General features: G+C 40.3%; 1 protein-coding gene across 1 annotated transcript; it reads left to right on the top strand.

Annotated features, from left to right (window-relative positions):
* The first annotated feature begins 2,704 nt into the window (after positions 1–2,704).
* Positions 2,705–23,292, top strand: Atic (5-aminoimidazole-4-carboxamide ribonucleotide formyltransferase/IMP cyclohydrolase). The gene is made up of 16 exons (XM_048344816.1): positions 2,705–2,828; positions 3,074–3,200; positions 6,313–6,389; positions 7,465–7,531; positions 8,901–8,989; positions 9,392–9,543; positions 10,368–10,524; positions 12,587–12,712; positions 13,570–13,677; positions 14,546–14,631; positions 15,698–15,787; positions 16,441–16,569; positions 18,899–18,991; positions 20,225–20,407; positions 22,608–22,763; positions 23,060–23,292. Exons 1-16 carry the CDS (start codon positions 2,810–2,812, stop codon positions 23,177–23,179), a joined length of 1,779 nt encoding a protein of 592 aa, XP_048200773.1. The 5' UTR covers positions 2,705–2,809; the 3' UTR covers positions 23,180–23,292.
* The last annotated feature ends 2,709 nt before the right edge of the window (positions 23,293–26,001 follow it).

Raw genomic sequence — 26,001 nt, 5'->3', positions numbered from 1 at the left:
TGAGATGATGCATGGCCAGAGAAAGGGCTGAACCACCGAAAGGCAGAGTGGGAGGTATGGCCAGGTGGATTGGATGTGACCTCAAGAAAGGGGAAGTGACTGCCTCCAGGTGTACCAGTTACCTAGGTAACACAGATACTGGGCACAGACTTAAACAGGTAGGGGATATGTGCATGGAGCTCTCCCAGGCGTGGACCTTACAAAACAAATAGTGTGCTATTGTATGTAAAGTCACAAAGGTCCCCCAAAATGAATTGTCTTGTCTGGGATCACAATGCCAGGAAGAAAATCTCATTTGCTCTTCTTGCCACTAACATGTGAACGACCTGTCGAGACTGTATCCTAAAACTGTGGAAGAATGACTCCAAATAAATCAAAGTACATACCTTGAAGTGAAAGAAATTGTGTCTAATTCTAACCAAGGAGACTTTATAAAAATCAGTTCAATGCTTTGTTTTCTGTTTGTACTAATATTTTCTCGTTACAATAAAACGTGTCTTTTCTTCCATCTCATCATGAGCTTCTTCAGTTTGTGATTAGGTGATAGTTATCTCTCTTCACCACCCAGTATTTCTGCTACTTGGGAGTCAATAAATATTTATCAAAAAGAATAAATGTTTGTAATCTGCATGGAGAGAAAATGTCTATTGTTCAGGCACTGTTGATTTCCTCTCATCAAAGCATCCCAGAAAAAAATTTCATCAAATCATCTTTTTTCTCTAATTTTTATTTCTTTACAAACCTAAGGAGAGGGACATGTCCTTTGCTCCTGCTATGAACCTTGTCTCTCTAAATTCAAGTTGGCAAATGAAAAAAAAAAATGAAAAAACAGTTAACAAACACATCCTAAAGACAATGTATAGATCATTATTTATTTCTCTCTTAAAAATGTGAGAAGTATTAGGAAGAAGGATGTATTTAGGAATTTTTTTTTGAGGGAGTAAGGAAGTGACTGAAAGTAAGGGAAAGGAAAAACAGAACTAAATAAGGAAGTGGATGCATGGTGGTAGAATACTAGTAATGAGTGAAAAGGCCAAGCAAGAGTATGAGACCTTGAGTTCAATCCCCAGAAGTGACACAAAAGAAAAAGAGAGACAGAGACAGAGAGGTGGAGAGGGAGAGGGAGAGGAAGAGAGAGAGGAAAGAAGGAAGGAAGGAAGAAAGGAAGGAAGGAAGGAAGGAAGGAAGGAAGGAAGGAAGGAAGGAAGGAAGGAAGGAAGGAAGGAAGGAAGGCAAGCTGGTAGATAGGCAATCAAGCATAGTCTGTGGGCCTAGACAAAAGAATAAAAAGGTTACAGGTACTAGATTGTAATATAAATCCTAATAATGAGCATTAAAACCTGGCATGTATGGACAGCAATATGTATTTGTGTGTGTGTGTGTGTGGTGTGTGTGTGTCTGTCTGTCTGTATGTCTGTCTGTCCTGGGGCTTAAACTCAGGGTCTGGGCACTATCCCTGAGCTTTTGTGCTCAAGGCTAATACTCCACTATCTGAGCCAAGCTTTTCTTTCAGCTTTCTGGTGGTTAATTAGAGATAAGTCTCCCATATTTTTTCTGCTCAGGCTTGTTTTGAACCTTGATCCTCAGATCTCAGCCTCCTTAATAACTAAAATTATGGGCATGGACCACCTGTTCCTATCGAAATGTGTACAGTTTTGCTAACATGGTTTTTAGCAAGTAAAATATCTTCTCCCATGAATTGTTAGTGTAAGGTTTGTTGGAAGGAAACTGCCACATGTTATTGGGGTTTTTTTGGGAGGGGGGAAAAAGGGGGAGCAAACTGCTGGCCACAGGAGATGGAGGAGCATGGAGACAAAGAGGAAAGAAAAGGAGAGAGGGGACTTCTGTTTCCCCAGATTATATAGGGAAATATGGGATGAGGAAGTGACCTCAGAGTCTGGGTCCTTTGGTGACCCACAGTCAGGTGAGTACTGGTTTCAGGCAGGTGAAAAGGAAGGGGCCAGAAGCTATTCTCAATGCAGACCTAACAGCATTTCTCTCATCTAGACCTGAGAGGCCAAATAAAATTTAGGAATTTGAGGAAAACAATATCTTGATTCAGATTTGAGGCAATTTGATAATATTGGAATGAAAAACCTCAGTTGTCAAAGGGTGAACAAAAGACACCCTGTTGAAAATGAACCATACAACTTGTAGGTGGAAATGGGAGGGGAAAAATCTGTGAATGAGTGAAGAAAGAACGGGTGACATTGTCCAAAAAGAAACATACCCCTTAAGCAACTATAAACCTCAGTTGTCAACTTCTTTCTTTGTTGGTTTTGATCTGTGGATGTTAGAAGCCAGTCGACTTTTAAGTCTGGATTTTATTTTTTGAAAGGATGAAAAAGGAAGCATGCTAAAGGATGCCCAATGTCCTTTCTAGCTTTGTCCCTCTAAGAACATGGGTTTCTTTTACTTGTTTTCAGCATGAGGATACTTGTGACACTTTTGTCCGCATCCCAACCTGGGATTAGGTCGCCAGGGCATCAGCAATTGCAACAGAGGTCTCAGAGCGGCCGCATCTAGAGGAACAAGGGCCATATCCGTGGTTCACAAGCCCAGAATCCAAATTCTGAGGCTGCTGCTCAGGGCCAGCGCTCGGGGCCAGGTCCCGCCTTCCATCCCGCCCGCGGCGTTAATTTCCCTAATGGGAGGGGCTGGGAAGGGAGCGCGGAGGGCGGGGCTTAGGCCGCATGACGGGTCGGCCCCGCCCATCTGCTTCCTGAACCTCCAAGTCTCGGCCTCCCGCCTCCCTCCACACGTGGCGTCGCCTCTCCCGCTACGCTGACCGCGACCCCGCGCTGCAGCCATGGCTCCCGGCCAGCTCGGTGAGACCCCCGTGGGTCGGCGCCTTGGAATCCTTGTCCGTGGCCCGCGGTGGCGGCGGTGGGGTCGGGCGTACTGCGGAAACCCCGGCCCGCCTCAGCCCCGCGCGGCCCCGGCTTGGGGCGGCCTTGTCCGCGGGCCCCGGTACGGGCCTGTGCGTTCGTCCTTCTCCCCCACACCTCCTTAGAGAACGTAATGCTGCGTACCGCGAGTAACGAGAGGAAAAAAAAAATGTCTTCTGTTTCAGCTTTATTTAGTGTCTCTGACAAAACTGGCCTTGTGGAATTTGCCAGAAACCTCGCGTCTCTCGGCTTGAATCTAGTAGCTTCCGGAGGAACTGCAAAAGCTCTCAGGGATGCTGGCTTGGCAGTCAGGTAAGGCCCAGCCCTAGTGTGTGAGGTAAAATCCAAAAGTGCGAACTGGTGAACCAGAAAGGAACGGAATCCGGGTAAAGTACCTTATTCTCGTCCCGGTAACGCAGCGTGGATGGGAAACTGAGGTACAGAGATCTCAATTTCCTAACTTCTGCACAAGTTTACAGAGTTGAAGGGCTTAGAGTTAGGGTTGGAACCTAGGTGGGCCTAGCTTTGGAGTCTTAGTTCTTATTTAGCCACCTTTTCTTTAACAAATAAACATAGAGTGGTTGTGATGCACAACAAACACCAAAGTTTACACTATGTATATGACCTGCTGTGTCCCATTATCTTAAACAAAACTTCAGGAAGTGTCACACCTGCCTTGCATCTTTAGTAACCATATGAAGATATAAGTCATGTACTGCTCCTTCAAAAGCTTTTCTGTTACTTGACCAGGAAATGGGAAGGGATGGATATACAGGAAATAAATCAAGAGGCCATTCCTATCCTCAAGGAATTGCCATTCAGATGCAAGGGGAGTAGAAAATGCAAAAGACCAGCAGAAACAGTGATGGTAAACTACAGCCAGTGTTAAAAGGAAGGACGTACCCAACCCTAAGATATATTTCTTAAGAAAAGACTAAAAGTATCTACTTTCATGTGGAAAATATCTAGAGCCCCACAGAGGTGGATTATTGATGTTATTTGGGAAATGCTACTCAGCAATGCATAGTTCCCATCCATTTGACAACTCAAGGTGGCAAGAATATACCTTACTTTATTCAGTAAGTGCGTTTGTTTCTCAAAATATGTTTGCACATTGTCCTTGATCCTTGATTCTCAGCGGGCAGGGGGGTTTGACGTATGTAAACAGCAGTAGGATGAGAGGTCTAAGTCCAGACCTGAATTTTTCCATTGGGCTCAGGTGGGGTGGGGTTTTCCCGTTTTCTCCAAATGAAGGAAAGGTCCTTGTCTGTGGCTTCCCTGCTCCCAACTTTGTTTTTTGGAAACAGTTCAGACTAATCAAAAGTAGAGGGGAAAAATACTGTGTGTTGTGGCATACCCATCATCCTTATTCCATGTCATTCCTTGCATACCCTTATGATAAATGTGTGTTGGACTGTGAATATCTCTAAATGTGTGTTGGGACTGTGAATGAGTTCACCATTAAGTGGTTTATTTAGACCTAGCCCATTGATGAGTTCGATATGTGTATTGACTCCTGTCATTGAAAGACCTTTTGATTTAGATAGTATTATCCTCAGTGATAGAAAAGGAAACTGATGCACAAAGAAGGAATTTGCCCAAGATCACACTAGCTAGTAACAGGTCAAGATTTTATCCCAGTAAGTTGGCTCTTATCTTGTTATGAAGTAAACTGATGTGATTATAATCAGTGAGTGTACAGCATGTACTTATGAAGGCTACAACTGTTAGATACAGCTTCTGAAGTGCAAAGGAGTAACACGCTTTTTCATTGACCAGGTGTTTAATTCTGTGACTAAACCTGCCAGCCATCTATAAGTTTTAAGCAATTTTCCTTGGTTGGAGGAAATTGATTTAATGTCCTGAATTGCATCAAGGGAATTTTGAATTTGAATCATGCTTCACCAGTTTTCATTTGATGGAACTGTAAGTTCCTAGCTAGTCACAGCTCATTTGCACTTCAAGCACTCTTCATCCTCTTCCCCTCCCACATTAGAGATTGAACCTAGGCCTCATGCATCCTATATCCATCCCACAAATGACTCTCCTTAGTTGGAGAGTCTACCCTGAAAATTGAGTATCCTGTTGTCAGAATTTACTGCCTTAAAATGTTTATTTTCTTACAACATGTTGACTATAGAAAATTTGAAAAATGTAGGAACTATACATGTCAAAAGTAGAAGTGACTTGTAATTACTAACTGTATTTCATTATTTTCATAAGTATATCCTTTACATTATTTCACAACTCATAGAGATGATTTTGCTTCCTGGTTTTTTTTTCTTCCTGTATATACTATGGGCATTTTTCTGCTACATATAGATACAATTTTCTGGGGCTCAATTGATGATAAGGATTAATATATAAATATTTCCCTTCGCTTAGTCCTATCTTGTATTTTGTGTTTGTTTAAAACATTTCTGTAATTGCAACATTTAATACTTAAACCTTTGATTCAAGTCATTTCTTTTTGTGTGGAGTTTACCAGTTATGTTAATATCAGCATCACTTAACTGAGATTATAGGTGTGAACTAATACTTATAGTCAAGAAAACCTCCATTCTCACACTAGGAGTTGGACTGGAGCTGCCTGGAATTTTTTTTTAAATCATAAAACTAAATTATTTTTCTGCCTTGGTCAGTTTCTGAGATTACTTTGTGACTAGTTGCTTCTCAGTTGAATTTTTTTGTTTTTTGTTCGTGAAATAGTGTTACTACTGGGAGCCCACACCAACCCTGAACTCTATAGATTTTTCCTCTGCCTCTCCAGTATTGGTATTTGTAGGCATGAGCCACCATGTCCAGCTGAATTTATTCTTACCAATATTTAATTAGTATGGATTAGGATTCTCTTCTGAAAGTTGCAAAACTAATGCTTTAGTACTTACAATTCTTCCTGTAAACATACCAGTTTAAAAACATGATAAGCATTTTTGAAAATAAGTAGAATTTTACTTAAATTGAGTATAGAACCAGGCATTGGTGACCTATGCCTGTATTCCTAGCTGCTCAAGAAGCTGAGATGTGAGGATAAAGATTCAAAACCACCCTAGGTGGGAAAGTTCTCAAGATTCCATCTCCAGTTAGCAAAAATACTGGACTGGAGGCATGGCTTAAGTGGTAGAGTGTCCATTGTAAGTAATAAAGCTGAGCAAGAGTTGGAGGGCTTGAGTTCAAGCCTTGTACCAGCACAAGAAATAGAAAAAGAGAGAGGAGGTTAAGGAGAAGGAAAGAAACATACACACAAAGACTCAGGGAAGGAGGGATCAAATACAGTGAAAAACTTCAAAAACTAGAATAATTCTTATATTCAGTTAATTCTTAGTCCCTTGAAATAAGAGCAATAGACTTGATGGTAGATCCTTTGAATAATGCAAAGTGACAGTTCAGAAACTGTAGTAATGTTTTGTTAATCTGTTTTTAGAGATGTCTCTGACATAACTGGATTTCCTGAAATGTTAGGGGGCCGTGTGAAAACCCTGCATCCTGCAGTCCATGCTGGTAAGTGGTATAAAAATCAGCAGACTTCAGCAATGTTTTAGTTAATGACTTTACAGAAAATAAGAGGAATCATAAACTTGAGTCTAATTCTCCAGTTATTTTGGTTTTGTCACATATGCTTTCATATTTCATAAAGTATAGTATGGACAACAAAGTACAGACTTTCAAAGTAGTTCAATCTTAGTGTCAGAATGTAACTGACTTTCGAAGTGTTTACATTTGTTTATTAGACATAGCACATTGCTTATAAACCAAAATGTTTAGCAGTAAGAATATTGTTAACTCTCTGGTTGTAGTAAAATGCAGCTGTATGAAGGCTCAAAGGTTGAGGATCATAGACAGCCATTGACTTGAGAACACATGAACTGTGATGGACCCATAGTAATTGCAGCAGAATTCTTCTGTGTTTTGTTGCTTAAGAAGAAGGGATTGAGGGCTGGGAATGTGGCTTAGTGGTAGAGTGCTTGCCTAGCATGCATGAAGCCCTCAGTACCACATAAACAGAAAAAGCCAGAAGTGGTGCTGTGGCTCAAGTGGTAGAGTGCTAGCCTTAAGCCAAAAGAAGCTCAGGGACAGTGCTCAGGCCCTGAGTTCAAACCCCAGAACTGGCAAAAAAAAAAAAGAATCAGTAAAAGGAATTAGAGCTGGAATATAGCTTAGTGGCAAAGAACTTACCTAGCAAATATTCCCTGGTTTTGATGTCCATACCAAAATAGAAAAGACCACAAAAATACAGTTATGAAAAAGGAACTAAGTATTATATCAAAAGATTTTAAACAATACCTACTATTTTATCGTCGTTATTGTTTGATAATTCTTTGAGCATTTCATGTTAGAGGTGCTAGGTACAGTGGCATGTACCTGTAATCCCAGCATTTAAACCCAGGAGTTTAGGACTAGCCTGGGCAACATAGGGAGACCCTATCTTAAAGTCCTCCAAAAATGAACATTAACAGAGTTACCTGATAGCATGATATTGAAAGAAAATCCTTGAGCAATGAACATTAACAGAGTTACCTGATAGCATGATATTGAAAGAAAATCCTTGAGCTTATTTTTAACTTTGTTATGTTAGGTATTCTGGCTCGTAATATCCCAGAAGATAATGCTGACATGTCCCGACTCGATTTCAGTCTTATAAGGTAAAATTTGAAGTTGAATATTTTAACCCATTAAGGAACAGAGGCAGAGTATTTTTTTCTTTCACTCACTATACCTTTAGCAAATCTCTTCTGTATTTTACCTGTGTAAGCATTTTAATTTTGCCAGATTTACATTTCCAAAACATATAACTCTTTGGTAGTGTGTGTGTGTGTGTGTGTGTGTGTGTGTGAGAGAGAGAGAGAGAGAGAGAGAGAGAGAGAGAGAGAGAGAGAGAGAGAGATCTTACTACATAGGCCAGGCTGGCCGTGACTCTTCAGTCTCCTACTTTTGCTTTCTGAGTGTTAGGATTATAAGCATGTACCACCACACCTAGCTTGTTCATTTAAACATATATAATAGTTTTAACTTACGTATCATGCAGGTCACTGATTTCAAATACAGAATTCAAGGATCTTGAGTGTATTCATACAAGTGGTATAACCATCACTACATTCAAGTGTAGATTTTTACTTTTACATATTTGTCTAGTTTTGGTATCTGGATAATTCTCTAGAATGAACTGTTTTACCAGGTTTTCCTAATTAGGCTAGAGGGCTACAGAACTCTTCATGTTGCAGTCCTTGTAGTAGACCTCTGCATAATTTTTCCAACTTTTCGGTTATTATTTCGGCTTCTTGCTACAATTATCTTCATGATTTCTCTATAAGCAAAATGCTCTTATAATACCCCATTGTTTTGCATCATTGTATGTGATCTGTTGGAAAAAAATACAAATTTGGATGTCCTAGAAAATAGCTATCACAGTCTTAAGTGAGATGTTTTTAGGAACTTGTCTTTTTTATTTTTTAAAATTGTTTTGTTTGTTTGTTTAGAGGAGATTACAGGTGTGTGTCACCATGCCAGGCAAAAAAAGTAAATTTTTGATGGTCTGGTAGTACAGGGGAGTTCAGTTTACCCAAACCATAACATTGCATTGTTTGTTTGTTTTGTTTTTGTTGGCAGTCCTGGGGCATGGACTCAGGGCCTGAGCACTGTCCCTGGCTTCTTTTTGCTCAAGGCTAGCACTCTACCTCTTGAGCCACAGTGCCACTCTGGCTTTTTCTATATATGGGTGCTGAGGAATGGAACCTCAGGAGGAATGTATGTGAGGCAAGCACTTTACCACTAGGCAATAGTCCCAGCCCCCATAACATTGCATTATGGTTCTGAGAGAATGATGTGTGTGTGTGACAAATTATATGTGTTCTAGAACCATAGGACCTCCAGACTTTATATGTACTTAAACTGAATTTTCAAATGTCATGTTCATAGTCTTTATTTTATGTTTGTATTGCTTTCGGTTATGCTTACTGTATAAACCATATAGGTTGAGATTGTTAATGACTGATAAATTTCTCTCAATCTTAGAGTTGTTGCTTGTAATCTGTATCCCTTTGTGAAGACCGTGGCTTCTCCACAGGTGACTGTTGAAGAGGCTGTTGAGCAAATTGATATTGGTGAGTTAGATAAACCATTTTGAAGACTGACAGAGAATGCAATTGTTTAAATTCTAATACTTTCTGCTATACAGTGTGTGTGTATATGTGGTCTTTTGAGACAGGGGTTCACCAGATGGCCTAGGCTACTCTTAGACTTTATATAGCTTGAGCTAAATGGACCTCTAACTCAAGATTCTTCTGCTCCAGCCTCTCCAGTGCTGGATTACAGGTGTGAGCCAACACACCCTACTTAAAGAGTACACTTTATTAGCCAATTTATATTGGTTATTTTTTTCCTTATTTATTTTTTTAAGTTAGAAATTCAAGTAGAAACTTCAAGAGGTTTATCACTTGATAGGGAAATGCCAGTGTATGTGTTTATAATATATAATAGTAATAAATGTCTTTTGTCCTTTAAAGGTGGAGTAACCTTGTTGAGAGCTGCAGCCAAAAACCATGCTCGAGTAACAGTGGTGTGTGAACCAGAGGACTATGTGGCAGTGTCCACAGAGATGAAGAGCTCTGACAGTCACGATACGTCCTTGGAGACAAGGCGACAGTTAGCTTTGAAGGTAGGGACGTACTTCTGTAATACTGTAACATCCAGCTAGCACAGTGATTGCCAACCCAGACAGTAACCAGTTCCGGCTAGAATATGTCATCTACAGAGGCACTGCTTGAGGCCGTACCTTTTTAAAAATGGAGAGACCAGCTGGGTGCCAGTTGCTCATGTCTAATCCTAGCCACACAAGGAGGCTGAGCTCTGAGGATCATGGAAGCCAATCCAAGCAGGAAAGTCTATTGAGAGTTTTCTTTCCAATTAACCACCAAAAATGTGAAAGTGGAGCTTTGGCTCAAGTGGTAAAATACACTAGCCTTGAGCACGAAAAGCTCAAGGATAGCACAGCAGCTCAGAGTCTAATCCCCAGGACTGACACCAAACAAATAAAAATAAAAAGGAGAGACCAGGGCTGGGGATATAGCCTAGTGGCAAGAGTGCCTGCCTTGGTATACCCGAGGCCCTAGGTTCGATTCCCCAGCACCACATATACAGAAAACGGCCAGAAGTGGCGCTGTGGCTCAAGAGGCAGAGTGCTAGCCTTGAGCGGGAAGAAGCCAGGGACAGTGCTCAGGCCCTGAGTCCAAGGCCCAGGACTGGCCAAAAAAAAGGAGAGACCAAACAGGAATATTTGACAAAGAGATTGAAAGAGAATTGGGAAAAGATGTTCAGGTTTGCCATAAACTGGTAATTGGTGTCTTGTATATATATGTATGTATATATATATATATATATATGCATGCATGTATATAGGCCCCATGTGTGCCTCAGAACATCTTGTCCCCCCACTTTGAAATATTGTTCTTGGTCTCTTAACTACTTATCCTTTTTTTGTAGGCCTTCACTCACACAGCACAATATGATGAAGCAATTTCAGATTACTTTAGGAGACAGTACAGCAAAGGAATATCTCAGATGCCTCTGAGGTATGGAATGAACCCTCATCAGACTCCTGCCCAGCTGTACACCCTGAAGCCCAAGCTCCCCATCACAGGTGAAGCCCTGTGTGATAGGGCACAGTGGGCTGTGTCTGGATCCATGTGTGTTTCTCTGTGTTGTTGTTATATCATATCTGATATGGTTCACATTTAGAAGTTTTATTACATACTATGTCTTAAGCTATCGAAGTCTGAGATGCCAGTTGGACTTGTGAGCACAAATAGTGGAGTTGCACCTTGTGTCCTACCTTACAACCCACACATCTTGTTTGTGGGAAGAGGTCAAGTTAGAGATACAGATTGGAATGTCTTGGTTTGTAGATATTGTTTGAAGCTCTGAGACAGGATTGCATGGCCTGGATTTCATAGAGGATCATGACCATACCTTGAAGTTCTTTACCTCTGCTTGGTAAGTAGTAGAGGAACCAGCAGTGGGAAACCAGAACTTTGGAGGTTTTCAGTATTTTTCCCTGCCTTGTTGCTGAATTGGGCCGTTAGAGCACGTCATCTCAGAGGAGGGAGTGTTGAGAAGAGCAGAGGAGTTACAGGTGTGGCGTCTTGGAGGCTAAGCACTACACAGGAGGGTTGGCTCTGGATCTGAGCAGACAAGTTTATTGATACTTGAAAACATGCCAGAGCCCAGGTTGAAAAAAAGAAGCAGCAGGCTTTCTGCTCAGCTTCCTTTTTCCCTTCTTTACCAGTGTGGGTGAGATGGAGGAAGCAAGGTAAATGGTTTGAGTTAGTATAATTCCAGCCTCCATCCTATACATCGGTATGGTTTCCAGCAAGTTTTAAGAAAAGATGAGGACACTGCCTCATCAATGGACTAATGGTGCTATCAAGTGATGGTCCTTTTCTCCTTTCTCTTCCTTTTCCCTCACACCTGTGGCATTGCCATGTTATGATAAAGCACACAGACCCCTGAATTTTGAACTTTCCAGACTCTAGAACCTTAAGTTACTTTTCTTTATAAATTATTTTGTCACCAGTATTTGTTATTGCAGCACAGAACTAGGAAAATTTTTTTATAATATGAAGAATCTAGAGTATCTGGCCCAATGCATTTTAAATACATAGCTGTCATTCCAACCATCTGTAGACATTGCTTACCTTCTCTGCATATGCAGATAAGGTGGTGAGGCAGTTAGAGCTGAGTTCTTGTTTTCCAGGTAAGCCTATATCATGGTCTGACCTGAGTCAGGCCACCAAAGACAAGAAAAGGCCAAAGGAGCTGATTTTGCAATTATTTACAGATTTTTTTTTTAATGGACATCTTCAACTCATTTGGATCAATACCTAACATTTACTGTTAGTTGTCTGTTCTGTTTCTTGTTTGCCTCCCCCAAAAGCTCTGTGAGGCCATTCAACTTTGGGGGAATATGGGAGGAATGTGTTCTGTGTCTTGGGTACCAAGAGCAGTGAATAATACTGTAGTAGATACTTGGTAATGTTTGGCAAGTCTCACCCATCTAACATAACACATGAAGGAAATGAAATCACACATTTTTGTTTTTAATTAAGTGGCATCCAACTGTTTCTTTGTGTGTACTGAATTTCTTAGGCTTATTCACAAGACACATTAGATCCTAAAAACTACCACTGTCTAGAAAATAGGCAGTGACAGACTCTTACATTGCAGCTTTTTTTGTGTCTAGTTCAGCTTTAGACAGGGCCTGTTGTGTCTGCTATAAGAAAATAGCACCCTTCTTTCCTTCCACCTAGCTCTTGCTTTATTTAGTTTGTAATGTAATAAATGATATTGAGAAGGTTTATAACCTAAAATTTATACCACCTGTCACAGTTGTTTAATGTTCTTAATTTTTACATGAAGCTATCTGATTGCTAGTCTTGTATTCCCTTGATGAATTGATTTCTAGTCCGACTGGGTTGGGTGTTCTGGTAATGTGTGTGATTATGTGTGCACATTCTTTAATAATAGGCTCACACTTAGCTGGTTTGCTTTCCTTTTTCATCAAGTTATTAATATATTTACTGTGTCTCTTTGTATCTTCAGTATTAAAACATGTGCACAGTCTTTACATTTTGTACTTTAAGCAAGGCACATGTATCTGACTCTGTTGGCCTGTCTTGGTTAAGTTTCTATATTTTTATGTATAGTTCTGAATGGAGCCCCTGGGTTTATAAACCTGTGTGATGCTCTGAATGCCTGGCAGCTGGTGAAGGAGCTCAAAGAAGCCTTAGACATCCCAGCCGCAGCCTCCTTCAAGCATGTCAGCCCAGCAGGTAAGCACTGAGCTAGAATGCCTTGGAAATACTCAAAATACATTGCTTTAAAATTTTTCTTCTTTTTTTATGCTAGTTCTGAGGCTGTAATTCAGTCAGGGTCTGGGTGCTGTCTTTGAGCATCTTTTGCTCAAGGCAAATGGCTCTACCACTTGAACCAAAACTCCACCTCTTCCTTTTTTAGAGATAAGAATTTCACAGACTTTCAACTTTGACAAGCCATAACATGAATATAGGTGTTTTGTTTTGTCTAAAGCCACTTTGGGCAAGTGTGTGGATAATGATATCAGTGCTAATATGACAAAATACGATATATATAATTTTATGGAGTGATTATGAGGTAGGATAAGCTTACCAATATCAACCTGAAGACTTAAAAATGAATGAGATAGCTTAATGTAATAGGCCAAATAATATTTTTCTATGCTTTTAAAAGCGTTTCTTGCTTTACCTATAATTTATGTTAGCCTTTGCTATTCTATCTATTTAGGTCCTTAATTCCCCATTGTAGTCATCTGTAGGTATCAGCAAGTCTGTAGGTGGTCTAACATGCAATGATTCTCAGTGTCAATGGATGTTACTGATGAACAGAAAAGAGTCCACAGTGGACAGCTTCCTTTGCCTCCAGTGGTTCTGTACTGTTGGTTTTGTACTGTTTCCCCTACCTCCTGCAACTGTATTTTTGATATTTAATGACCTAGCTAAATAATAGAGTTTTATTTAATTTGGCGCAGTTGTTAGAAAATGTGCTACATAGACAATTTTTTGAAGAAAAAAAAAAGAGTTTGAATGTTGGAATTGACTAATGGCAGCTTGAGGTATTAAGTTTGTGATTATTTCATGGGTTTCTTTACCAGGTGCTGCTGTTGGAATTCCACTCAGTCAAGAGGAGGCCAAAGTCTGCATGGTCTACGACCTCTATGACACCCTGACTCCTGTGTCAACTGCATATGCGAGAGCAAGAGGTCAGAACACCAGCATGTTTGACTTTTGGGGCCAAAAAACTCAGCATTTTATTCTGAATAGAGCTAACTTGTAGCATCCTTTCTTCATTGTGAGATATCAGTTTATCTTCTTTACATTAATACTTGAAAATGGATGTATGAGCACCTCAGAATAAATTTGTTCATAAAAGGCTTGAAACAGGTCTTACCATGTAACCCCAGGCTGGCCTTAACCTGCCTGTACTTCCTTAGTGGAAGGATTATGGGTATATACTACTACCAAGCCTAATGAGTGGTATGTCAGTGTTATAATGCAGTAAATGGAAACACAGAAGGGATTTGGTTTGTGTAAATGTAGATTAGGCTTTTGAATGGGCTTTTCTGATTTAGTTAGGAGTTATATTTTACATATTTTAGAAACATCTAATTCTTGAGTTGGATATCAAGTGAGTACATTTAAGGACGATTTCTAATAAGTTTACCATAGCTCACCACATGTATCGAGGGCTAGAAAACTATCCCTTTGGCTGAATCCAATCTGCTTCCAGTCTGCTTTCTGTTATTATAGTTTAGGTTGAAGCCACTTTTTAATATTTTCTGTGGCTGATTTTGAACTAAAAGTAAAGATTTGAGACCATGTGGCTGAAAAGCTTGGAAAATCTTTAATCTGATGTTTAACAGAAAAATGTTTACTAATGCTAAAGATAAAATTAATGAATACCTTGTTACTGATTACTAAAGTGACATTGGTCTGTTGGTTAAAGCATATGCAGAAAATTAACTTTAGAGAAAATAGATTTTATGTGATTGCACAAGAGTTTTTAAATTATCTTTTTCTATGTGATGATACTTAATGTTGAAAGTACCTTTTTGTAACTTTTATTTGCAGGGGCTGATAGAATGTCTTCATTCGGTGACTTCATTGCATTATCTGATATTTGTGATGTCCCCACTGCAAAAATTATCTCAAGAGAAGTTAGTAGACACTTACGTATTTTGATCCATGATTAAATGATAAAGTGACATTTGTTCATAATGTTCATAGAAACACTAAACTGCAATATTTGTATTAATTAATTAAACTATTTAAATTAATTAAAATTATCAAGTAAATGTTGATGTTTTATGTAGAAGCTGAATCCTTCAATTGTTTTGAGATTTCATGTTTCAAATTGATATCTGTGTTTTCATAAAGTTTTGGTGTTTATGTTACTATTGTATTCTCTCTTGGGCATATCTTTTAATGCCATTAATGTAATCTTGTAAATATGTATAGAAAGGGGAAAATTAAACTAATATGTAACCCGGCCCTCATCATTTGAACACCAAATGAACATTCTAGAAAAGCAAGGATGTCATTGGTGTTGAGAGACAGAAGATAAAAAGAAGGTAGATGGAACAGATTTAAGAAACAAAGCATAGTTGAAGTGCAGAGGATCCTCTAGCTTGGCAATACTTAGAGATCATTTGCATGACCATTGCTATCCCATCCACAGTGGACATGGCATGGCATGTCTCAGGTTATCTCAAGGCTGTGACATTTACCTTAGTGATAACCCTGTAATGGAAGCTAATCTCTGTGCTTGGTATTTGAGGGACAGTCCTCCTCTAAGTCACATAAGCAGGTACTTTGAACACCAAGAGTAGAGAGTGCTCTTTCTAGTACGAAACTCAACCCCATGAATAATAATTAGTTTTCCTTGAGGAAATCATCCATATATTCTTAGCTAAAACTAATAATGAAATAAAAGGAGAGCATAATAAGATAGGTCAGCTATAGAAAGTAACTCTGTATTCCAAGTTTAGTATTAGTGTCATCTGTTCATGATACTGCTGCATTATCTGGGACAGGTGACGTGCTAAGATTTTTTATCAGCAATCTGATTTTTTAAATGAACATTGAAAGTGAAGGAACAGGTGACATTGTCCAAAAGAATTCTACTCATTACCTAACTTATGAAATGGTAACTCTTCTTTCTATTCAACACCTTAATGACAACAATGAAATTACATTAAAAATTAACCTTGAATATGTTTACAGGTTTCTGATGGTATTGTTGCCCCAGGATATGAGGAAGAAGCCTTAAAAATACTTTCTAAAAAGAAAAATGGAAACTACTGTGTTATTCAGGTCAGTCCAATTGCACCTCACCATAGTAATTTGCTCTTTTATTTTGTATCTCTTTCCCCATCTGTAATCTTTCCTCTAGGGGAAATATGATGTAAATAGTTTTGTTGGGAATAATGAGAAGGAAAATAGGCTGTATACATTCAGTTCAGGTGCAGTGATTTTTTTTTCTTAATCTGTGTTTGGTTGAATTTATAAACTGATAATGCACAAATACAGAAAGCCAACTGTATATCCTTAAAATGCCAGTAATTCTACATTTTACCATAATTTCCATGTCAACTTTTCAAAGAAAGAAGTCCCTGTTGAGTATACATAGCTGGCGTTTTGTTTGTTTTTTAAGAATTGTCTTGACCACACCATACTTAGCTGCCATCATAGTCTCCATTCTTTTTGTTTTCCTTTATTTTCTTTTTGTTGTTGCTGATAGTAATGGCGTTTGAACTGAGGGCCTCAAGTTTATTCAGTATGCATGCTTATGGGCTGATGTTTTACTTCTTGAGCCCTACTGGCCACAGTGGCTGGCCTCAAACTTGGGATTCTCTTACCTCAGTCTCCCAAGTGCTATGCCACTGTGGCCAGCAGGGTGATATAATCTTTCGTATGTAAATTAAATGAAGACTTTGCAGAGTTAACTTTTTAAATTTGTGTATTAGATGGACCAGTCTTACAAACCAGACGAAAATGAAGTTCGAACTCTCTTTGGTCTTCGTTTAAGCCAGAAGAGAAACAATGGTGTCATCAACAGGTCATTATTCAACAACATCGTTACCAAGAATAAAGATGTAAGTAAGAAAATGATTGAACTGAATGCCAATAAATAATTTCAGAAGGTCATGCTGCGCACCTGTTTGAAACACCACATGATAATGCATGTATAGGCAGATGTACTGTGATGGATATCTAGTTGCTTTCATTTCCTGTGCTGTGATCATTAATGTTTGTGTAGACAAGTTTTCATACTTATTCTCTTTTTCAAAATCTTATAGGAGGTATACATTCTTGGAATGGTGGGATATTTTTATGTGCATGTATTACCTCATTATCTCAGCATACGATGGAGGTAACTGTCATCTGTATTATAAATATCAAAATTGTGGAATAGGCAACCATGTAGAAATTTGCCCAAAGTTACATGGTGGGAAAATGGAGCTCGTATTTTCTTTTTCTTTTTTTCTTGGTTTGAAGAATTGACTACAGAGCCTGGCATATAGTAAGCATGTACCCTTACCACCAAGTTATAGCCCTAGCCCCTGAGATATTGGGCCTTCAGATAGGAAGGATTAATTGACTGTCAGCCACTTGTGAAGGCTGTTGTCAGGTTTGAATTGGCTATGCTTTTTTTTTCCCCAGTACTTTGAAGCTGTCATCCTTTTGTTTTTTGGTTTACCTGTGCCTAGAATTTTTGATTGAATGCTGGGCACTGGCTATGAAAGAGTATCAAGAGCATGGGTGGTGGTATTTGTCTCCAGAGAGTTGACTTGCACTTGAGGCAGGCAGGTGAGAGAGAGTGCTTATCTCTGGCTGTAAGAAATTGAGCTGGTTTGGGCTTCAGCGTTTGTGAGGACTGGCCTATTTATAGTTCATTTCTACTCTGCAGAACCCCTGGACATCTGTTAGAATTCTCATTTCTAATGTACTCGGAATGCCAGTTCTTCCCTTAGCACTGTAAGGCTTCCAGAAGCTGCACTGAGCCCCATATCTTAGTTATTGCAAACTTGAAAACTGCTGTCATGCATGGTCCCCCTTCTGCCCTCAGTAGCCACTCCCCTGCTGCTCCTGCCTCCTCCTCAAGCTTAACAGCCACTGCATTCATGTATGGGCTTTTGTGTGAACATAAGTTTCCATTTCTCTGCTAAAGTTTCCATTTCACTCCTAGTCAGGAGTGTTCATTGCTTCAAGACATGATAGTTACATGTTTAGTCTTTTAAATTTTCCAAAGGGTTTCAAAGAGGATGTACAGCCTGGCAGTATTTGTCTGCTCTCAGCACTAATAGATGAGAGATTCTGTTTCTACCAGCTTTTGTGGAGTGTCTTTTTTATTTTCATTTAGATTTGATAAATGTGGTGATTTCTCAGTGATTCTGACCTAATTTGTATAATCGCTCGTGTTGAACTTTTTTTCCATACAATTATTTGCCATCATTGGTGAAAAGTCATTTCATAGCTCTTGCTCATTTCCATTTAAGTTGTTTGAGTTTTTGTTACTGACTTCTGAGGTGTTGTTTTGTTTTTATGTTTTTAATGTATTACAAGTACTGTTCTTTTTTCCCAGTTTGTACTTTGTCTTTTCATCCTCTGTAACATTTTCTTCAGAGTCAAAATGTTTACTTTTGGAGGAGCCAAATTCATCTTTGGCTTGGTTTTGGTTTTTGACTTGTGGTTTATCTGAGACAGAGTCTCACTGTATAGTCCAAGCTCTCCTCAGCATTGTGAGTGCCGAGATTACAGGAATATACCTGTATATATACTTTGTTTTTGTTAGTTTGTTTTGTTAGTTAATTTAGTCAGGTGGCTGCATCTAATGTCTTTGTCCAGTCAGCATACCAATAGATATCATTGTTCTTTTTTCTATTTGTATTCACTTTTTATATTAAAGACAGTGATTTTTGGCAGTCACGTGGTTATTATATATTTGGATTTATAGTTTACAGTGAATGTTTGAACAGTTTCTAGTTAGAAACAAAACAGAAAATGATCCTAATCTTAGCATTGTTTCTGCATGTAAGTTTTATTAGATCTCTAGGTAATTGAAGCTATAACTAGTGCTCTAGGTAATAAGATATTGTAGCTTTTGAAACAAATATAGCATTTCATATCGTGTGTGATGTATACAGGCTTGATGTAAAAGTTGTTAGAAATTGTCATAGCTTGAGTCTGTGCCACAACTGGGTGGCACTGTGTCAACAGTACTACCATAGAATCTGAAATGTGTGATTCTTATTTGTAAAACATGGAGTGTGTGGCATGAGTAGTTCATCTCACTGTCATTTAAGCAACATGACTACGAAGTAGGTCTGCTGTCGTTCTGTTATTTGAGCTGTATGTAAGAAGCTTAAAGATTAGTGAGTTTCTTAACAAGCCTGCTGCAGTTTGCCATTCTGTTTATTTCAGTTGCCAGAGTCTGCCTTCAGAGACCTCATCGTAGCTACTGTCGCCATCAAGTATACCCAGTCTAACTCTGTGTGCTATGCCAAGAACGGGCAGGTAACTAAGCTGCCAGGCTTCCCCGAGGGGGTGGTGGTGTCTGTTTTACAAAATGATATTCAGAAATCCATCTGGCTCAGGTAGTAGACAGCTTGAAAAGGAAATTTGCCACGGTTCCTTTTTCATGTTGGTTATTGCTTACTTGTCACTTGGATACAATTAAAACTACTGAAGCTTAAGAAGTAACTCAAACTAGTACTAAACTTAGTTAGGACTGAGTTGGCACATTTGGATTTGTTACTGGTAGGAAGGAATGGAACCACCAGTCATCAGACTATATTTTCATATGTATATCTTATTCATTCATTCATTCTTTTTGTGCACTCACATGCTAGGCAATTACTCTACCACTCAACTACACTCTCCAGTCTCTTACATTGTCTTTTCAAGAATCTGTTGGCAAAAGAGAACTAAACTAAGAGAAAATAAGGCTTATTGAGGCATAATTGTGAACTGAAATTTACACTTTTTAAATGTAGTTTTCACACATTGTGTACTGACTACAGCTATAATCAAGATGCAGATCATCCCCATTTTAAAACAGCTGAATTGGCAATACTTCCAATTGAGGGTACTGTGATGAATTCCCACATCACCATGCTTTTCATGTTCAGTGCACTGTAAATTCCATGAGAGCTTTAGCATTTGCTTTTAAAACAGGCTTTGTTAAGTGCCTTTGCAAAAATAAGCATTGTGAGCATGTGAAAGATAGGCTGGCCTGAGCCCTGATGCCTACTGCTAGAGCAGGTATATTTAATGCATTTTTAACCTTAAAGTAAGCACAGTAAACTTTACTATGGGTTTGACTTAAATAAAACACAATAAACTTTACTGTGGGTTTTATTAAGTCAAACAGCATCTGCAATATTAACCTCTTCCTTAACGTCTGAGTCAATATATGGTTGAGCTAGTTGACTGTGAAAGTCTCTCCTAACTTGGTGGGAGCATGATTTGATGCAGCATAGGGAGTCCTCACTTCTCGCAGTATTTATAGCTCATCTCAGCATTTATTTATTTATTTTCCACAAACGGGGGGTCTAATCAGTCAGGTGGATAATAATTACATGTGACCTGAAAGAACTTCAGTGGTTTAAAATTGCCCATCTCTAGTAACTAAAATCTTGGTAATTTGTGCCCATTGCTGGTTCTAAACGATTCATAGTGACTTCTTCCCTATTGATGTCCTTTGAGAACGTGTTGAAACGGGTGTCCATTTCAATGTCTGTCCCCCAGGTTATTGGCATTGGAGCCGGACAGCAGTCTCGGATACACTGCACACGCCTTGCAGGGGATAAGGCAAACTATTGGTGGCTTAGACACCATCCGCAAGTGCTTTCCATGAAGTTTAAAACTGGGGTGAAGAGAGCAGAAATCTCCAATGCCATTGATCAGTATGTGACTGGCACCATTGGTGAGGTAAAGGCTTACCATTAAGTTCTGTTTGGACTGTGTTAATATATACATTCCTTCTTAAGTGTAACTACTCAGTTACTAGTATTTCATTATACAGAGAGAAATATTTCTTGAAATTGTGTTGTCTAAAATTGTTTAACTTTTCACTGATTTCCCATTATCTTGAGTCTTACTTAACTTTGTTGATTGGAAGTAGAGGTGCCAGTGATCAAATCTTGAGCCTAGCACAGGCTAGGCAGGCTGTGTACCATTGAGCTGCATTCCTTCATCCCACTCTACTGGGGTTTTTGTTTGTGTGTGTGTGGTCGTACTGGGATTTGAAAGTCTTACTTGGGCTGGGAATGTGGCCTAGTGGTAGAGTGCCTTCCTAGCATTCATGAAGCCCTGGGTTTGATTCCTCAGCACCACATACACAGAAAAAGCCAGAAGTGGCACTGTGGCTAAAGTGGTAGAGTGCTAGCCTTGAGCAAAAAGAAGCTCAGAGACAGTGCCCAGGCTGAGTTCAAGCCCCAGGACTGGCAAAAAAAAAGTCTTACACTTGTTTGGCACTCTACTACTTGAGCCATGTCCTCAGGTCATTCCACTAACACCTGGACTGCTTTTCTTACCTTTCATGTTTTTAAGTATCTTCTGTTTTGAGGTAGGCCAATTAATTGCAAGCCTCAAGGAAAATGCCAGAAGAAAAGGTTTAGCCCTTTTCTGGACATGGCAATTGTTTAACACAAAGCTGGGTGGGAAGCAGAGAATCCAGCAGTCAGAAATGAGGTAGTCACAGGGAGGTCTGCATTGACCATGCACAGTTATCTGTCAGGAACAGGAATCATGAGGTTCTTTGAATAGTGAGGCTGGCTGTGCACAGCGTGACTTGTACACCAGAAACACTTAAAAGATCTTTCCTTTTTCACTTTAATACATAGATATTTTCTGTCTGATATTACTGAGCAAATGCATGTCAATGGTCCTGGAAGTGGGCCAGGTGGAGATGACAGCTACCCCTGTCATGCCAGAACTTGGAAAGCTGAAGCAGAAGGATCACAAGTTAGTGGACTACCTAGTGAGACTGTCTCTGTTCTCTCCCCCCACCATAAAAAGTGGGGGTCCTGGGAGAATCTTTATATATAAACAGGACTACAGCCACTAAGTATCTTTTTTTTTTTTTTTGGCCAGTCCTGGGCCTTGGACTCAGGGCCTGAGCACTGTCCCTGGCTTCCTTTTTGCTCAAGGCTAGCACTCTGCCACTTGAGCCACAGCGCCCCTTCTGGCCGTTTTTTTTTCTGTATATGTGGTGCTGGGGAATCAAACCCAGGGCCTCATGTATACGAGGCAAGCTCTTTCGCCACTAGGCCATATCCCCAGCCCCACTAAGTATCTTTTAAAATAAGAATAATTGTCTCGTCCACTTGTGGTGCTGTAACAGAGGACCCCCAAACTGAGTAATTTGTATTATTTCTCACAATCCTGGAGGCTAGAAGTCTAAGCAAAGTGGTGGCAGATTTGGTGTCTGGTGGAGACTACTCTGCTGGGGGAGTAGATGCTATGTTCTGCCTTGGAAGATGCTAGACCAGTCATAAAGACAGCTTCTCCACTAAATCACCTCCCAAAGGCCTCATTTCTGTTTTTGAAGCAGGCTGATCTCAAAGTGCGATCTTTCTCTGCCTCCCGAGTGCTGGGATTCAAGACACATAGCACCATCCCCGCACTCCTTTTGATACTGCTGCAGTGGAGCTGAAATTTCAGCATGCATTTTGGAGGAGCACAGTCATTCAAATACTGTGATTCATATCTTGATTTTTTTTTTTTGCACCTAACTTTATACTTGTTGTATAATCATTGTAGCATGTCATCCGTTTCCAGGGTTGGACTTGAAGGACTCCTTTGGAACATAATTTTCTATTTATTTGATAGAGGGATATAGAGTAGTAGACCTAACTGAAAGATTACAGACAAAGAACATTTTTTTCAAGTAAACTGACTTAGAACATAAAATGATGTAGTCTGTATTTGGTAAACTCTTCTGTAATGAAGTACTTTGCAAAACATCAAAAGAGTTTCTAAAAATGCACACCAAAGTGTGTGATGATTTAACAAGTAAGAAATCACAAGCAAGTGCACGAGGGCCTGGCTTTCTGGCGTGGTGCTTTTCATTGAGTGGAACTCAATAAAGGTGATGTCAGACTAACCGCCTTCTCTTCCTGCTCCACAGGGAGAAGACTTGGTAAAGTGGAAGGCACTGTTTGAGGAAGTCCCTGAGTTGTTAACGGAGGCAGAGAAAAAGGAGTGGATTGACAAACTAACTGGTGTTTCTGTCAGTTCCGATGCCTTCTTCCCTTTCAGGGATAATGTAGACAGAGCTAAGAGGGTAAGTTGGAATGACTGCATGTCCTCATAGAATTGAATAGAAAACACCTTCTGCTACCCTGCTTCTGATCTTTAGGTTTGTTATGTATCAAAGCAGTTGCAGTGTTACAAAACGAGTAATGTTCAGAGGGTTAAGTGGGTGACTTCTCCATATCAACAGTGAGTGACCCATGTACTGCTACCATGCCTTTTTGACAGAATTGGGTCACTATTGCCTCATGCTTTCTGGTTGGGGATTTGGAGATTTGCAGGTTTACATGCCATGTGTATTGAAAATCAATATTGCTTTTCCCTCAGAGCGGTGTGGCCTACATTGCCGCTCCCTCCGGGTCTGCTGCTGACAAGGTTGTGATTGAAGCTTGTGATGAACTGGGAATCATTTTGGCTCATACAGATCTCCGGCTCTTCCACCACTGATTTTACCCCCCTATCGTTTCATGGTTGGTTTATGTGTAGGTGAGCAATCATGTGTGAAATTTTGAAAGAACCTTTTGAAAAAATAAAATGACATCTTAATGATTGGGTCCATAGTTTCAGATACTCGTGTCTTAACTTGAAAGGTATGGTGGTCTTAGGTTGACCCACCCCAGGGTTGATGCAAGAGGGTCACAAGGTACACCTCTTCTTCCTGTCATTCCTCATGTAAAACCTGTGGTGTGCAAGTAAACCTGAGAGGCTGAGCAGCCCAAGTGGATGGCATAAGCAAAGTTCCGCAGGGGAGTCTTTTCATCCAGCTTCTAAGAAGACGCCTGTGTGCTTTCTAAACAAGCAGCAGATTATCCGCTGTGCTCTGGAACCACGGAGGGGATTAACAAGACATGCCTTGTGGATGGCGCTCATGCGGACCTCTCCTCTGCTGAGAGACCTGCTGCCATAAAGGTCTCTCTGGAACTGCATACAAGCCCTATTAGCTGCTGAGTGCCCAGAGAGGGGCCTTGTGTTCCATACACATTCAGGCTTTCTTTGAAAATGAGCACATGGGGTGCAGTGCCTCCTTGTGTTTGGGCAGTACACGATAGTGCATCATGTGGCCTGACTGCCAACAGAGTTCTTAGGGGTCAGTGAAAGCCTTTTAACATCCTTCACCTCTCTCAAGTCTCTAGCTGCTCCCCTCCCTAAATAAAACTTTTGAATCTTAAAAATGTCACCTTGGGGGTATTGGTGATTCATGCCTAGAATCCTAGCTACTCTGGAGGCTGAGAGCTGAGGATTGCAGTGGGAAGCCAGCCCAGGCAGCAAAATCCCATTGAGACTCCTAACTCCAAATAATCCCTCAAAAACTGGAAATGGAGCTGTGGCTCAAAGTCATAGAATGCTAGCCTTGAGCGAAAGAGTTCAAGGACAGAGCCCAGGCTCTTAGTTGAAGACTTATCACCAATTAAGTATCAAAAAAAGCTGGAAATGAAGCTGTAACCCAAGTTATAGAGCAGTAACCTTAAGCAAAAAAGCTCAGGCATAGTACCTAGGACTTGAGTTCAAGACCCAGGACTTGCACCAAGAAAACTGTCACCTTTGTGGCTTTGTGGTTTTGGTTTTGTGTGACAGGCCACCTAGGCCTAGAAATCATTAGGTACCCCAGGCTGAACTTAACGCTTGACATCCTTTTGCCTCTGTCTCCTAGGTGTGTTGGTATTACAGACATTTTCTACCTTCTATAAGTTGTTTTGTATTTTGACATAGGGAGTCACTATGTAGTCCAAGGTGGCCTCAAACTTGTGATCTTCATTTATACAAGTTGATGGGACTATGAGAATGTACCACCCAGCCTGAAGTCATTTAAACTTACCTTTCAGCCCTTGAGTTAGGCTTCCCTTACTGAAACAAGACTGACTTTGGGTCATCAGCGAATCATTGCAAGCAAAATATGTAAAAACTGAGGTTAGGTCATAAAGATACACCAAACATGAAACAGAGAGAGCTGTGGATCAAGTGGTAGAGCTCTAGCCTTTAGCAAAAAAGCTAAGAGGGGCTGGGGATATAGCCTAGTGGCAAGAGTGCCTGCCTCGGATACACGAGGCCCTAGGTTCGATTCCCCAGCACCACATATACAGAAAACGGCCAGAAGGGGCGCTGTGGCTCAAGTGGCAGAGTGCTAGCCTTGAGCGGGAAGAAGCCAGGGACAGTGCTCAGGCCCTGAGTCCAAGGCCCAGGACTGGCCAAAAAAAAAAAGCTAAGAGACAGTGCCAGGCCCTGGGTTCAAGCTCCAGTATACCTGCATACATATACAAAGCAAAGGCAAAGAGTTCGTTTGATAGTAAATGAGTCCAGCTGGGTGCTGGTAACTCACACCTGTAATCTAGGACTTGGGAACCTGAGAGCAGAAAGATCATGGTTCCAGGGTACTCTAGGTAGGACAGTTTGAGAGATTTATCTAAAAAATAGCCAGCAAAAACAGGGCTGAAGGAATCATTCAGAGTGTAGATTGCCAGGTTAGCAAATGTGAGGCCCTGAGATCAAACCTCAGTACCAGAAAAAGTAAAAAGGACATGTCAGTCTTAGTGGTTTGCTGCTGTTAATCTGTAAGGAGAACTGTAAGCCGTGTTACTCTGAAAGGAGTTGTGAACAGTGTTCAGCAAGGAGAAATACCATCCAGTTCACACTAGCTGCAAAGCCTTGCAAATGAGCTACGTAGAAATTGGAGCCTTTAGCTCCAGTTCCAGGTCATATCTGGATTTTACCTCTTGAGACCTGAGCCAGGACTGCCCAAAGGAGCTCCCAATTCCTGACCCCAGGTTTAGAGGGAGACATTATGTTAGCCCATACATGTTGGGATCATTAGCTATGTTGTAGTAAGTAGCAGAAATTTTGGCTCAAATTAATTTTGTTTCCTGTCTCCCCAAATTTACAATTAGCTTGACTAAAAACAAACATTAAGGATGTCATTATTGGAACCACATTGGCTCTGTAATACCATATTTTCTAGCCAAACATACACATGAGATTCTACAAACAGCATTTTGAGCCTTTATTTTTTAAAGTATATAATATGTCCCCACACCTGGAGGTAATGAAGTCCAGCTCTCAGTGCTCTTGTCTGCAAATGTGAATTGGTGAGAATGGATTACAGGAGCCGGGGGCGGGGAGAGGGTTTAGTTAATCCTGGTGGGCATCAAGCAGCAAAACCTGTAGCTGCTTCACTCCACAAAACAGCTAAATTTTGAGCTGTTCACATTCCCCATTTTGTGTTCCCACTGTCCTGCCAGACAGTTGGATCACTGCTCACTGAAAACAGCACCAGC

The sequence above is a fragment of the Perognathus longimembris genome, chromosome 4, assembly GCF_023159225.1.
Source record: "Perognathus longimembris pacificus isolate PPM17 chromosome 4, ASM2315922v1, whole genome shotgun sequence".
In the NCBI taxonomy this organism is placed as follows: Eukaryota; Metazoa; Chordata; class Mammalia; order Rodentia; family Heteromyidae; genus Perognathus; species Perognathus longimembris.
This window is presented reverse-complemented; position numbering and strand designations above follow the sequence as displayed.